The sequence below is a fragment of the Abrus precatorius genome, unplaced genomic scaffold (assembly GCF_003935025.1).
Source record: "Abrus precatorius isolate BTA unplaced genomic scaffold, Abrus_2018 Scaffold5, whole genome shotgun sequence".
NCBI lineage: Eukaryota > Viridiplantae > Streptophyta > Magnoliopsida > Fabales > Fabaceae > Abrus > Abrus precatorius.
In genome coordinates, this window is record NW_020874395.1 from 18,140,267 (window position 1) to 18,155,932 (window position 15,666).

The following is a 15,666-nucleotide window of genomic DNA, read 5'->3' on the forward strand; positions in this document are numbered from 1 at the left end:
CTAAGTGTACACAATTTATAAAATTACGAATGCATCATTTGGCCACACACTCATTTCTTGACTAACACTTCTGACTATACTTTTGCTAAGGGGCCCTATAAATGTGTACGTTGTATCTGTATGCATGGGTTAACTAGCAGCTATTCATCTATTATGTAAGACCTCATGAAATGTTGGAGGCAACTATGAAATTTGATTATATTGTATGAGAAAATGGTTGAAATGAAATTGAAGTGAATTGAATATGTTCTTGATATACATGAATATGTTAGTGATATACAAATTATGTGTGTTATTTATGATTTAATGATGAGAAAGGAACTCATCCTTACAAAATATTTTAGGTAACAGGAATGACGATTAGAATTAGACTCTTAGAGTTTTGGCTATGGATCTGAACTGTTCTTAACTCAGTTTATTTTGATCTTGTAATTATGTACTCTAAATCTTATTTGTATTTTAACAATAAACTGTAGAAAAGTATACTCTCATATGTAAATCTAAATTCAGTACTTGTACACCTTATATGATTTCAGTCCAAGTATAATTGTTGACTTATAGATATATTTTGATAATTTCACTGATTAAATTCATTGTAAATATGTTCAATCGAAGAAAAGTTCAAATTTTTGCATGTTTATATTTCAGGAAATGAATAAAATTAATTTATTCTTTTGTTTTACAACAAATTTTTGTTTATTTTTAAAATTTAAAAAGTAGGGCGTTACAATTTGGTATTAGAGCAGTTCATCCAAATCAGTTTGGGGTATGGGACTAACTCGTTTATGTTATTTGCATTTATAGTTTTGCTTTACAAGAATATAAATAGATTGGTTGTTAAGATAACTTATTGGGTTCTCTTAATAGGGATTTTTATAGAATGTTTGATTAATTGTATATGTATAAGTGTATGAGTGATTGATATTATGTTTAATTAATTTCCTCTCAATTAGAATTATAGCTGGTAGAGGTAGGTATGCGGAAGTTTCGAATGAAATCTTAAATTTGCATGACACAAGTACTGGAAGCTACAGTACAAAACCAAAATGTGAATCCGGCTGAATATTGAGGATTGTCATCTTTTACAAAACATAATCCCCCTCGATTTGAAGGAAAGTTTGATCCAGAAGGAGCTTAGAGGTGGATAGCTGAGATCGAACAGATTTTTAATGTGATGGGCTGTCGCGAGGAACATAAAGTAGTATATGTCACTTATATGTTGAGTGGAGAAGCGAAAGATTAGTGGAGGTTTGCAAAACAGACTTTGTCATAAGAGAATGGATACATTCTTTGTGAGACATTTAAGATGAGTTTCCTGGGGAATTATTTTCCCAAAGAAATAAAGAAGCAAAAGGCTAGGGAATTTCTTAAGTTAAAACAAGGTGATATGTTTGTGGGAGAGTATCTGCTAAATTCCATGAACTAATGAAGTATTGGCCACATTTTCATCATAAGGATGGTAACGAAGATCTATGTGCACAGTTTGAAAATGGACTTAGAGCTAACATTCACACAACGGTTAGTGTGTTTCAGTTGTCGGACTAGCTAAACTTGGTAAGCTAACTCCAAAGGGAAGTCAGTAGACACTAGAATTGGGGGACCAATGAGGTGAGATCGAGAATCTCTAAGGTCTCAAAAGGGGCCATATGCAGACACTAATCAGTCTCAGGCTAGTGAACCGTAGCTCATGAAAATGATAGCAGTATTCCTAGTTTCTCTTGAGGTTCAATGAAATGTTTTCAATGAAAAGGACCTCACAAAGTACAAGATTGCCCACAACCACCTGCTAAGTGTAATTATTGTGGAAGGATGAGGCATACAACAAGTGTTTGCTGGTACGCACCTCAAAAGAGTGGAGTGCAAGTGGAAGTAATAGGCTGGTACCCAAAACTAGTAAGGATTCAAAAATTAACTCCCAAAGTAAAGTATTTACGATGAGTGGATCTGAGGATCAAAGTCCGATGATTTTACTAAAGGTAAATGCAATACGAAAGACAAACTTATTAATATCCTATTTGACTTTAGTGATATGTATATCTATTACTTTGTTTCTTTAAATTGTATACGTTGCCTCAACTATATGTATCTTTCTTACCACATAGCATTGTAGTATTCGTTCTTAAAGATAAGCTTATTGTCACTTCACAAGTATATTTAGGCTATTCTAGAATGATTTGCTATTGAAACCTCTTAGTAGAGTTGACTTGTCTACTCCCTCTCTCCATTTGAAATCATATTGGGAATGGATTGGTTGATGTCCAATTATGTCCTTCTTGGTTGTATTAATTATGATAGCTCATATAGTAGGAATCTCTAGGTTCTTAAATTTAAGTGACCTAAGAAACATGATCAGTGCTAAGATTTTTATAACTCGCTTGAAGTAACATAAAGGATGTCATAAGTATTTAAGGATTATTCTATAAGTTTTGCATGAGAGACAGTGATATACAAAGCCCTAGAGTATATTGTAACGCCCCAAATTTTGTAATATTGTTTAATTATTAAAGTATATATATATATATATATATATATATATATATATATATATTTATTTATTTATTTATTTATGTGTGGGTTGTCCTATAAGGTGTGTTGATTGACATGAGAATGATCTATATATGTGTGTAATGATGTAGACCTGTATGAATATGATTGTGACTGGACTAGAATAGATTGAACATATATATATATATATATATATGTGTGTGTGTGTGTGTGTGTGTGTGTATAAATATGTATATGTGTGTATGTGTATGTATACAAGCTAAGTATGGATGCTGCTGCAAGGCATTCTCGTTGTAGCGAGAGAGGGTCCTGGGCATGAGGCATGAAATTGCACCATTCTCGCTGTAGCGAGAAGGCACTAGGAGAGAAGGGTGAAATTGTCAACTTGTCGTTGTAGCAACAAAGCCACAGTTTGTGCTGCATTTCTGGGTGCATTCTCGCTGTAGCTAAAGAGTCTCACTGTAGCGAGATTTTGTAGAAATTTTTGCTGTAGCGACAAGGGGCGTTGCTACAGTGAGAGTGTCGCGAGCAGGGGGTATTTGAAGGGGTTAGGGTTGGGGAAATTCATTTCCCATCTTCCTTCCTCAAAATCTCTTCGATTCTCTTGATTCAAAATCCTATTCCATCGATTAAATTGCTTGTAAAGTCGTTCGTGAGTTGGATTGAAGGTTGGATTCATGTTAGGGACGCTTGGAGGTGAGTCTTAATGGTTAGGGTTTCAGTTTTCATCCCTCTTCTCTATTTTTTGAGCCCTCTTTGAGTTCTAATGAATTTTTTTCATGTGTTTTAGGGTTTATTGCGTGTTTAAGGATAATGTGGTTTGATTGTGGGATTGACATACCCTTGATTGAAAATGTGAATGTTGTTGAAAATGATGTTTAATGGAATATGGGCACTTGTGCCGTGTGTGGTAAATGAATGTGGGCCTATGTGTCGTGTAGCGTGAATGAATATGGGTCGTGTGTCGTGTGCTGTAAATAAATGTGGGCAATGTGTGCCGTATACGAATATGAATATTGTGTGTAATTGAAAATGTGTGTGAATGGGGTGTGTTGGACGTCATTGGAATGATGCTATGAATGGTTCAGCGATACACTAAAGGTGTGGAAGATGGGGATGGTAGAAATACCTTGGGAAAGAGAGAGTGATGGTGACACCAATAGTGAGCGTGGGTTCATCACGGGCCACACACTCTCCTCCTAATTAGACCTCTGACCACTACCTTTGCCAAGTGACTCATGACTGCCCATGTAGTATCCGTGAGGCAAGGGTAACGGACAACTATCCATGGTGTAAATTTGTAATCATAGTGCCACAGTGAGCGTGGTTGCGTGCGATGAGTGTACGCTTGTAAATGTTGGTATCGTGAGTGCATCGATCATGAATTGAAATAAAATGCTTAAAAATGTTGGTTGTGATTGATTTTATTTGTATGATTGTGTTAGAAACTATGTGAAGGGTGACTGAGGTAAGTCTCTATGTTTGTGTGTGTTGAGTAGTGTAAAGTACTCACCTTTATATTTATTTTATAGGTGACCAAGACGATCAGCACCAAACTTAGTAAAGGATGGATGAAACTGCTATAGGACTTAGGAATTTATTTTGAAGAATTTTGATGTACTCATTAAGTCCTGTAGCAACGATTTGATGTAGATTGTAACCATCCTTATTTGAAATATTTTAATGAACCATGTATGAAGAAAAATTATTTGAATGAAATTTTATTTTCTCCCATTTTTCTAATATTTAATATTTAATGAAATTAAATTTAAGGTGTTACATATATAATTTTAATTATAAAGACACAATCCTTTGGAATACCTAATGTTTAAGAAAGAAAGTATGGTCGGTCAGCTGAGATAGGACGATGGTTTAATAATCTTAAATAGAAGTTTAAAATATATCATAATATTTTAATATCAAGAAGTGGGTGTACTTTGAAGCAAGCTAAGAGAATAGTTGTTTGTACTTTGAGACAATTGTGATCCTGTGAAGCTAACTGTTCTACACACGTAAATTGACACTTTTCATTGACATGACTTGCATTTGTTGTTGCTTTGTTGTTTCCAAACTCTTATTTGCATCTCACAAGTATACAACATAAAATCATTTGTACTACGAAAAAGTACCTAATGCATCGAAATAAGAAAGAGCATTAACTTTAAAGAACATAGGATTGTGGATATGATATAGATAGTCTTCCGCAAAAGAAAAGTAGGGTTCTCAAAAGTGGAATTTAAGATTTCAATTACTTTGATTATTCTTTACGAGAAACCATTATTAAGGATCTAAAGGATGAACTAGGAATAGTGTAATTCATGGATGATGGACATAACATTGTAGAGCCTTAGGTGCTTCATGTTGATAATCGAAATATAAATGACATTACAAAAGAAACTATGACAGGGAAAACATCATTGAAGAGAATACTTTTCAAATAAAAACTCCTGATGAACTCAAGATGCATTATTGTGAAGAATATTATCATAGGCATTCTTTCTCTAATTGTTATATTAGTGAATTGATTAAGTCTTCCTCCTCTTCTACTCATTGTGTTGACATGATAGTATGTTTATTAATTGGGATGTGAAGTTATTTTAGCATATTATGGAATTGAATCTATTTTAGAAGATTAGCTAGTATAAGATGCGTCACTAATAGAAATTTAGTACTTGTACACCTCATATGATTTCAGCCAAGTATAATTATTGACTTATAGATATATTTTGATAATTTCACTTATTAAATTCATTGTAAATCTGTTCAATCGAAGAAAAGTTCAAATTTTCGCATGCTTATATTTCAAAAAATGAATAAAATAAATTTATTCTTTTGTTTTACAACAAATTTTTATTTATTTTTAGAATTTAAAAAGTAGGGCATTACAACAACCACTTAAATTGTGAGGCTATTTCTCAAGAATTTTTCTCTAAAACTAATTTTGAAATCGCCTTATTGATTGGACAAAATTTGTGTTCTTTCATCTTAATCCTTTATGATAATATATCATAAATATCCAACAATATGTTTACCCATAAACAAATTTTTTAAAAGAAAAAAAAAATACAGTTAAGTTACCCTTGCATTTTTGTGCTATTTTGTCTTTATTCTTGTTATTTAATAAGTTATAAACACAATCATATTTAAATCATTTTCACATATAGATAAGAAGTCAACTTTTAATTTCATTTCTTTGACTTCATCAATAAAGTTTATCATGATTACTGTTAATAAACTCAAACTCTCTCTGTAAACATTTTTATATTTTTCTCTATAATGTTGTGAGTTGAATGAAAATAAAAGGCATAAAAATCACGAATAATGATCGTAAATAAACTATAGAAAAACTAAAATTTAAACTACTTGGTTATTTCTATTAAACATGCTTTGCATATATATATATATATATATATATATATATATATATATATATATATATATATATATATATATATATATATATATATATATGTTACTTAATTGTGTTTTTCTGTACCTATATCTATTGACTATTTTGTGATAAATTTTTGTAAAATTTTTTGTTAAAATTTAGTTCTTAAGTTAAGAAGTTAGAATTTAGTCTTTACCGTCAAATCTTTTCTGCTAAGTGTTAAGCAGGCTAACAAAGAGTCAACTCAGCACTCTCATATAGCATATCATGTCATTTAGTTTAATAATATTTTATTATTTAAAATTAATAATTATAAATAAACTTTTAGTTATTTTTTCTATATTTATATAAAGGTCCATCTTCTTCTCTTTTCCCTTTCACACCTCAGCTCCCCTTCCCTTTTCCTTTTTCCTTTTCCACTACTTCACCCCTCCTCTCCTTTCTCCCTTCTCACTACGCACCCCAACTCAAACTCCATACCCATTCATACCCTTCCCCAGCCCTCGTTTAAAATCTTATATGAATTGAAAATACAAAGAGATTTAGGAACAACAAACAATAGGCAAATATTGTGGGGTCATTACAAGTTAATAGAACTATTAGATTTAAAAATATAAAATAAAAAAAAATAAAGCCCACTTTATCACTTTCTTTTTTTTTTTTTACAATCATCTCACTATGTACCTCATACTTAAAAAGAAAAAAAAAATTAAAATCTACAAATGAAAAAGGGTGTGAGGGGTTTAGGAATGCGGTGGAGTAGAGTGTGGGGTTGGGATTGTGAGAGAATGTGGAGTTGATGGTTGGGGAATGAGTGGAGTTGAGGAAGGAGTTGGAGTGCAAGAAAGAAAAAAAATGGAATACAAAATGGGAGAGAGTGTGGGTTGAAGTTGCGGGAGAATGTTGAGTTGAAGATGGGGGAAGAGGTGAAGTTAAGGAAGGGAAAGGTTGGAGTGTGGAAAGGGAAAGGGATAGGGGTGTAGGGAGGAGGAAGAGAAGGGGTTGGGGGTGTGGGGTAGGAAGAGGGGTGAGGTTGGGATTTTAACTGTGGGGTGGGGGAAAGGGAGATGGTGGAGGCAAGGGTAAGGTGTAGGAAAAGGAAAGGAAAGAGTTATATTTGTCAATAAGGTTGAAGTTGTGAGTGTAAGGTAGGAGAAGGGGAAGAGGTGGAGGTAGGAGTGGGGTGTGGGGAGAAAGAAGAGCAGGGTGGGTACCGAATGGGGAGTAAAAAAGAGAAAATGAGAGAATACTTATTTATAAATTAAAAAATATAATCAGAGACTTATTTACAAATATTATGTTAAAATAATAAAATATTATTAAATTAAATAACGTGACATGCTATGTGAGAGTGCTCAACACTAATAAAAGGAAGGTTGACAGTAAGAATTAAATTTTAACTTCTTAACTTTTTAGAGACTATATTCTAAAAAAATAAATTATATAAGGACTTATCACAAAATGTCTAATATTTATATGGATAAAAACATAATTAAGTTTATATTTTTTTTCATGTTTACAAGTATGAAAGATCACAATTAACAACTATAATAAAGATAATGGTTAAATTGGTGAAATTAAAGAACAAATGGATACTTTATCTTACTATGTTAATAATATTTCTATTTTTAAATAAGTGAATTTTCCACTTTAAATTCATGTTTTTTAAAGTACAAATATTACATAATTTATTTTAATCATGGATAACAAGATAAATTTCAATCCAATTTTGATTTATATTCCTAAATATAGTTAACATTTACATAGATGTTTAGTATCCTTCCATTTGTCAAAAATAAATGTTTTTCTTCGTAACAATTAAACACTGTATGCCTATTGCAATGAGATCAAAATATGTTGTTTTATTTTGAAAAAAAAAAACTTCAATTTTTTTATTAACTACTAAGTATGTTTAATTTCTCTTTTCAAAAGAATTTTTTATTTTTTTTCTAAATGTAATATAAATTTATATTATATTTAAAAAAATAGATTTTTTTTTTAAAAAGAAATCAAATATACTCGATTCAAGTTTTTTTTTTTAACTCAAGCTAAAAATAATCATATGAGCTTTTGTGATTAAAAAAAAAAGTAAACTAATATTAAATCATTTTATTATTCTAGAGATTTTTAACTTTGCTTAGTAATAAAGACAATATTTTAATAATTGAATTGTTGTTACATTTCTTGTTGTATTTTAATTTTTTTTTCATAATAAAAATTCATTTTTTAACTATCAATCTCAATTTGATTCTTAGAATAATGATATATGCTACACCTTATACTACAAGTATTTACGAATCCAATTTTATCATTAGTGCTTTTAATCTTATTATTATTATTTATTGTAAGCTTTATTCCATTAGTTGTTTGACAAGCTACTTATTGCATAGTTTGTATTGTGAAGTTGATTAAAATAATTTATACCTTCATATGATAATAATGGAACTTGGTTTATTAGTTTTAAAAATCATGGTTTTTCTTCTTATTTTTAAGGTTTTCCATTTTAAGAAAATTTATATTTCTTATTGTTTGTTTTATGCATAAAGGTGTTTAGCTTATCATAATACATTTTTATAAGAGTGGCATTGAAGTCATTGTCATTAACTCCTTTAGAGTTGGCATCAAAGTTTTTTATGCTTGAAGTTTTATATTTATTTGATTTGCTTGAATAATAGAAACAAAATACAAATAAAAAATAAGGTTGTATGATATTAAATAAGAACCAAATAAATGATATCAAGTCACGTCAAATTACTTGAACCAAAATATTCTTCAATTTTATTAATCTAACTTACATGTAATTAATTCACTTAAACTTATGAGTTTTGTTATATCTTTTTACATACTTTTTAATAATATTTTTTGCTATATTAAAAAATAAATTTTTAATAAAAAATATTTAATAAATAATAATTAAAAAGATTTATAGGCAATAAAAGAAAAAATATATTCTTAATATATATTTTCAACTTTGAGTCAATTTATATAAGTTTTGCAACTCCATTCACATGTAATGGAAACAATTTTACTTCTCAGGTCGTGATACATGTAAGTAAAACTTTCATTATTCTACTTATGTAACATCTAGAGATAGAGCATTATAGCAGTGTAAGGAACTATAACTCTCCTCAAAAAGTAAAATTTTACACAATGTACTTCCAATTAATTAAAAGATTAACTTTTTAATCTAAACTAATATTTTTTTATAATTTATTGTTTAAAATTGAAGCAGTTAGTTGAAATATTAATGATAAAAAGTTAAATCATAAAAAAGGATAAATAGATAAATACTTGTAAACAAATAACAGTTGTATTAAAAAAATAGTTGAAGATTTTAATTTTTAATTTGATTGTTGATCATGTCAAACATTTAAAAGAATAAAGAACAATACTTTAAATAAATATTAATTTTAACTTATAAATTTGAGTTTAAATAATTAATAACAATAAGATTTTATTAACAATATTTATTACATTTTTATAATTGTAATATAATAAACATATTTTTAATAAAAATTATTGTATTTAAATATTTGAATTTAATCTTAAAAAATAATATTAACAGAACTTATTAATAAATAATTTTGGGCTCTCAATATAATTAGGAGGTAAGTTCCTCCACGTGCAACGATCCACCAAAGAAGTGTATTAACTTTTGTCATGTTTTTCTTAAAATAATTTAAAATTCTTTGGCAACATATTATATTAGTCCTTTTTCTTATCAGATAATATTATTAAATACATTTTATGATTTTAAAATAATATTTAATATTAAAAAATATTGCATAAGGGTGCATTGCTTTTATTCCTATGCAGAAATTCGTATTTTGGTTCTTGCATCACTCCTTCGCTGTATCCCACCTCCACTTTCACCTATATTCCATTCATTACAACTTACAAGTCAACTGTCAAGGGTGAAATTGTAATTTCACAGTGACATCTGCTTCTATATTCTTTTTTAATTTTTTTATCCGCTAATTTTCAGATAAAATTATATTTCAAAATTTACAATTAATTTTAAATACCAAAAAATAATATATATATATATATATATATATATATTTATATATATTAAAATTATAATAAATATTTTAATGAAATTTTACTATTACTAATTATTTCTAAAATCTAAGTTAATATATGTTAGAATAGTTATTATGAACAAATAAAATTTTATTTTTAAATATTTAATGTAGTTATATATTTAAATTTAAATTCTATCATGATTAAGTTAAAGGATAAAAAAGTAACGTCGATTCCTAAACAGAATTGAAGTAATTAATAGTAAATTTTTAATAAATATTTATTTCTTTTTATATAATAAATATTTTTTTATCAAAATATATTAATTTTTAATATTTAAATTTAAAATTTAACAATTGAAATTAATTAAATTTAATATATACATATATATATATATATATATATATAAAGCACTTGTTAACTTTATTTTATTCATTTAATTCAAATATAAAATTAAAAAAGTGGTGTTAATTGATGTTTATAGAATATTAATTAAAAATTAATAAAGAATTTTATTATTAAAATTATAATAAAATTATACATTAATAAATTTTTATTTATTTTCTTTACTTAGTACTTTTAAGCTATGAGTTAATATTTGTTTATAATAAGAATTTCGATTTTTAAATCTTCCCTTGAGTGATTAGCAATTAATTGAGCAGTTTTCCTGGTTATGTTATTATTATAATGGTAGCAGTAGTTTCTTTCTTGGTGGTATTTAATAAATGCATTGAGTGGGCGTGTTTCACAGTCAGAGGTTATGTCACAGACACGGAAAAGGAAAGAGAAAACACAGAGAGAAAGAAAGAAACGTTGCTTCTAAGAACATGATGGTGAGTTTCTTCTTCTTTTCTGATCTTCCTTCCTTTTCTTGAGGTAAATCTCTACTCTTTTGCAACTGAAGTTCCTCCTTTTTAATTGTGCTCTTTCTTGTTTGCTCTGGTTTTTGCCTTTTCCATCTATTTTTCAACTGTGATTGGGGTGTTGGAAACTTTAAGACCCGTTATTCTTCTGAGTCTAATTAATAGTTTCTAAAGTCTGCAGTTTTGGGCTCTTGTTGCTGCTTCTGAAAGTTTCTATCTTTGTAATTTGTTTTTATGTGGAACTTTCATTTGGTGAGTTCTTTTTTTGTTTTTTTTTCTTTTTCTCTGTGGATTGCGATTATTGATTTGTGATGACTTATCAGTTTTGGGTATATGAATATATAAAATAAAATGAAAATAAAAAATTGTTTTCTGGCTTTAGGAGTTGTGTTCTCTTTTTCGGCTTGTTCTTATAATTCTTTTTCTTTTATTTTTCTCTTTGCTGTGTTTAGGGTGGGCAAGGAGCCTAATTTCTCTCCGAAATTCGGTATTTGAGGTTCATGTCGACTGTCGCCTTTAATGTCTTGTTTTCTGCTTGTCTGTGTTTGCTTCAATGGTTGTGAGAGACATTATTAGAGATGCATGACAGTTTCTTTATTTGTTTTAATATGAAATGGCTTATTAATTATTATTATTTAATTACTACCGATGCTTTAGTTTGCTCTTTTGACTTTTTTTAAAAATGTTTTTCAATCTTTGTGGGGGAAAGGTTGGTTGATTGATATAAGCATAAATTTTTTGTGAGATTCCAATTTGACTATTTGACTTTGGTTGCTCTTTCAAGAAGATAGATTTAGGGGGTTCAACTGTTGATGATAATGTTTAAAACTCTCTAAAGTATGTTTCTGACAAAATCTGAAGATTTTAAGCCACTTTAGCCTTTAGGTTCATGTGACAATTTCTTTTATGAGAATCTCTCTCTCTTTCTTTTCCTCCTCTGCTTTTCTTTATCCATGTTTACTTTAATTTCTTGATAACTAAGCATTGAACCATGGTTTAAATTAAAATTTTGTTGATTTGCAGCTTATCATGCTTCTAATAGTTGGGACCATCTTCTAACTAGAGTGGATTAGTGGAACACTTATTTGTTAAGTGGTGTTGATCACATATTAAACTCTTCGGCTGTTAGTGTGTAGCAAATGTCCTTCCGCAGTATTGTTCGTGAGGTAAGGGACGGATTTGGAAGCTTATCAAGGCGGGGTTTTGAGGTAAGGCTTCCTGGTCATCATAAGGGCAAGTCAAACAGTTCGGTCCACGAGTTGCACAAACACCCACCAGTTATACAGAACAGTCGATGGGCTAGCCTTCCACCTGAGCTTCTTCGTGATGTTATTAAAAGATTGGAAGAAAGTGAGAGTACGTGGCCTGCTCGTAAACATGTGATTGCATGTGCTGCTGTGTGCAAGTCCTGGAGAGAAATGTGCAAAGAAATTGTTACAAGTCCTGAGTTCAGTGGGAAGATTACTTTTCCTGTCTCACTGAAGCAGGTGAGACTTTCATTATCTTCTATCCTGTGGCCAAGATATATTTTAAAAGATCTGGTTGATGCATGAGAGATATAATCATATTTGCTTTTTGATTGACCCATTTTATAGCCCGGTTCAAGGGATGGAGCAATCCAGTGTTTCATCAAGAGAGACAAATCTAATCTGACTTACCACCTATTCCTTTGTCTTAGCCCTGGTAAGCTTATTCTTTTACTTCTGACACCCTTATATATATGAGTTTGTTGTCAATTTTGTGACTAGTTTGAAGTTTTTATATTATGCAATTTATTAGTTTGTAATTTTACATAATAGCATATGACCTTCATGTCATTTTGAAAAAATGGAGAGTCAATAATGTATCATCTTATGCTGGAAAACTTTATTGTCATTGAATATGTGTGAACCAATGAAATCATGTTTTATATGTGAGGTTGGCACATCATACAAACTTTGGTGACATCATTCCAAAGTACAGGATCATTGGATTATTTGGTTAATAATAAATGTCTGTGATTGTCAATCTACCAAGATTATGATTTTGTGCCACCACAAACTATATCTTGCAAAAAATATCCATATCATAATGGTGATTGTTTATTTTATTTCATCAAGACTAAGTTGTTGTTTGTGCAATTTAGCTGCCTACTCTTGTTTAAACTTTACAATCACCAAGTTCTTTTGCTATGGGATACTTATGTTTTATTGTCTTCATTTGTTAAAGTCAGCAAATATAAATTCTCGTTACCAAGCAAGCTATGGGATTGAGAGTTAATGTCACTCCTTACTTCCTGTTTAAAGCTGTTTTATCATCCTTTTCATTTACATTAAGACCATTGTGTTTGCATGCTGACTAGGTGCATACTGCTTGATTTAGAAATCAGGAATCATGCAACAAATTAGTTCATGGTCCTTTAAATCCTACTTTAATAAGAAATAAAATAGCTGTTTTCTAATTTCTAGTGTATTGCATTAATTGTTTGCTATGCTGACTACTTGAACCCCAAGCAGTTCCATGTTTTGAACTGACAAAATTCATTGCTGTTACTGTACTTCTATAGCCTATAAAGATTTATTGATAAATTTTATGAACCTGTCATTGTCTCTTGGGACACGTTTTGAATTCATAGTTGTTCCTGCAGCACTGCTTGTTGAAAATGGAAAGTTTCTTCTTTCTGCGAAGCGAACAAGAAGAACAACGTGCACAGAGTACATTATATCAATGGATGCAGATAACATATCAAGATCCAATAGCACTTACATTGGAAAACTAAGGTATCATTTTTTGGGGTTCTACTGTAATGCTGCATTCATTTTCTGTGAACAACAATGATTCTTGATTAATTTCTGTTGTTATGATGTTGAAGAGAACTACATGATATAACATACTTTTCTAAAAATTTTATTCTTGTGGAATATAATATGTACCTTGTTCTTGAAGATGGTTAAATTTAGTTGCAATACTTTCCATAGATCTTTCAATCATCTAGCTTGACAGTCCATTGATGCCTTTGCGTGTCCTTTTTCCCCCCATATTACATGACTATGAAATGACTGCTAGGTATATTTTGGTATTGATTTTAATTTATCCAATTATGACATTTTTGTGTCTCCTCTAAGATCCCAAAGCTTAGAAGTTGGTATGATGTGTCCTAAAGTGTATGTGTTCATAGTTTTTAATGCTACCGTCATCCCACATTAATGTACAAGAATTCACTCTTTTCCTGTATTTTTCTGGCGTCATTAAGTTATACCGTCGATTTCCCCTCATTTCAGGTCAAATTTTCTTGGCACCAAGTTTATAATTTATGATACACAGCCTCCCTATAACAATTCTCAGCTGTCTTCTCCAGGCCGAAGCCGTAGGTTTTATTCAAAAAAGGTTTCTCCAAAGCTCCCTAGTGGCAGCTACAATATTGCACAGATCATGTATGAGTTGAATGTCCTTGGAACTAGGGGCCCACGCAGGATGAACTGCACCATGTACTCAATCCCTACATCATCCCTTGAACCTGGGGCCACTGTTCCAGGCCAGCCAGAGCTCCTTCCTCGCTCCCTCGAAGACTCCTTCCGGAGCATATCCTTCTCAAGATCAATCGACAACTTCACTGAGTTTAGCAGCTCTAGATTCTCAGACATTGTTGTGGCCGGAAATGAAGAGAATGAGGGAAAGGAAAGACCTCTAATTCTTAAGAACAAAGCACCAAGATGGCATGAGCAGCTTCAATGTTGGTGCCTCAACTTCAGGGGAAGGGTGACTGTTGCCTCTGTCAAGAATTTTCAGCTCATTGCTGCTCCGCAGCCTCCAGCCGGCGCCCCTACTCCATCATCTCAGCCAACACAATCTGATCATGACAAGATTATTCTTCAGTTTGGCAAGGTGGGCAAGGATATGTTTACTATGGACTATAGATATCCCCTATCTGCATTTCAGGCTTTTGCCATTTGCTTGACTAGCTTTGACACAAAACTGGCATGTGAATAGTGACAATGAGAGATATGGTACAAGTTATAGGATTCAATCTCCATTTATGTATGGATGGTGAGGCTTCATGGAGCATTGTACACCTCATAGTGTTAACTGTAAAGTACAGAACAACCTGTGCTCAATGTTATTTTTCTTTTCTTTTCTTTTCTTCTTATCCTTTCATGTTAGTCTGCCATGAACTTTGTCAAATGTGTTGCTTCACCCAATGTTACCCTATGGGTTCTCCCAATGTTAGGCTCTCCTCAACCAAAAACAAAAAAACTTTGGTATGCTTAGTACATCATTATTTTAACTCATGAATATCATTTTTGTTGTTAAGAGTATGAGTCAAGCAATTCATGAACTATTCAAGCTTGGCATTAAATGCTTAAGTTATTTATTTAGTTTATTGATCAAACACAAACATAAAATTATATTTGATTATTTAAATGATATAAATCTAAGTTTGTGAACTTGAAATTAATAGTCCACGCGTGTATATGTATATTTGGATAACTGTAACTTTATTTGTTATATTTATTTTTTAAAAAATTGGTTGTTATCATATATATATATATTCATTTAAAAAATAATATACTATTTTTGTGATAAAAAAATTATTTTTAATCTTAAGGTATTCTCATATAAATATATTATATTATGTTTTTATTATTTTACTTTATTAAATACTAAAAATACATATTTATTAACATAAAGATGCTTATTAAATATTAAATTATAAAGACAAATTATTTAAAGCTTGTAAAAAAAATCATAAACAAACTAATGAGTTAAATTTAAATTTAATTCATTTAAATAAATAAATTAAGTTTGATTGCATTTCTTTTTCATCTAAAATTAAACTTGAATTTAAGTTACTTGAATTACTTTGTTTACATATTTAATTAAGATATTTTTATTGTACTTTATAAA

General features: G+C 30.1%; 1 protein-coding gene across 5 annotated transcripts; it reads left to right on the top strand.

The window, feature by feature from the left end:
• Window positions 1-10,666: 10,666 nt before the first annotated feature.
• Window positions 10,667-15,207, top strand: LOC113867179 (tubby-like F-box protein 8). Of its 5 annotated transcripts, XM_027502287.1 has the most exons (6): window positions 10,820-11,034; window positions 11,235-11,278; window positions 11,806-12,269; window positions 12,378-12,465; window positions 13,409-13,541; window positions 14,043-15,073. In XM_027502287.1, the coding sequence occupies exons 3-6, from the start codon at window positions 11,922-11,924 to the stop codon at window positions 14,749-14,751; spliced, it is 1,278 nt and encodes a 425-aa protein (XP_027358088.1). In that variant the 5' UTR covers window positions 10,820-11,034; window positions 11,235-11,278; window positions 11,806-11,921; the 3' UTR covers window positions 14,752-15,073. The 5 variants fall into 5 exon arrangements, with proteins under 5 accessions (XP_027358085.1, XP_027358087.1, XP_027358089.1 ...); XM_027502284.1 differs by lacking the exons at window positions 10,820-11,034; window positions 11,235-11,278 and adding an exon at window positions 10,667-10,795 and having other exon boundaries at window positions 14,043-15,068; XM_027502286.1 differs by lacking the exons at window positions 10,820-11,034; window positions 11,235-11,278 and adding an exon at window positions 10,667-10,752 and having other exon boundaries at window positions 14,043-15,068.
• The last annotated feature ends 459 nt before the right edge of the window (window positions 15,208-15,666 follow it).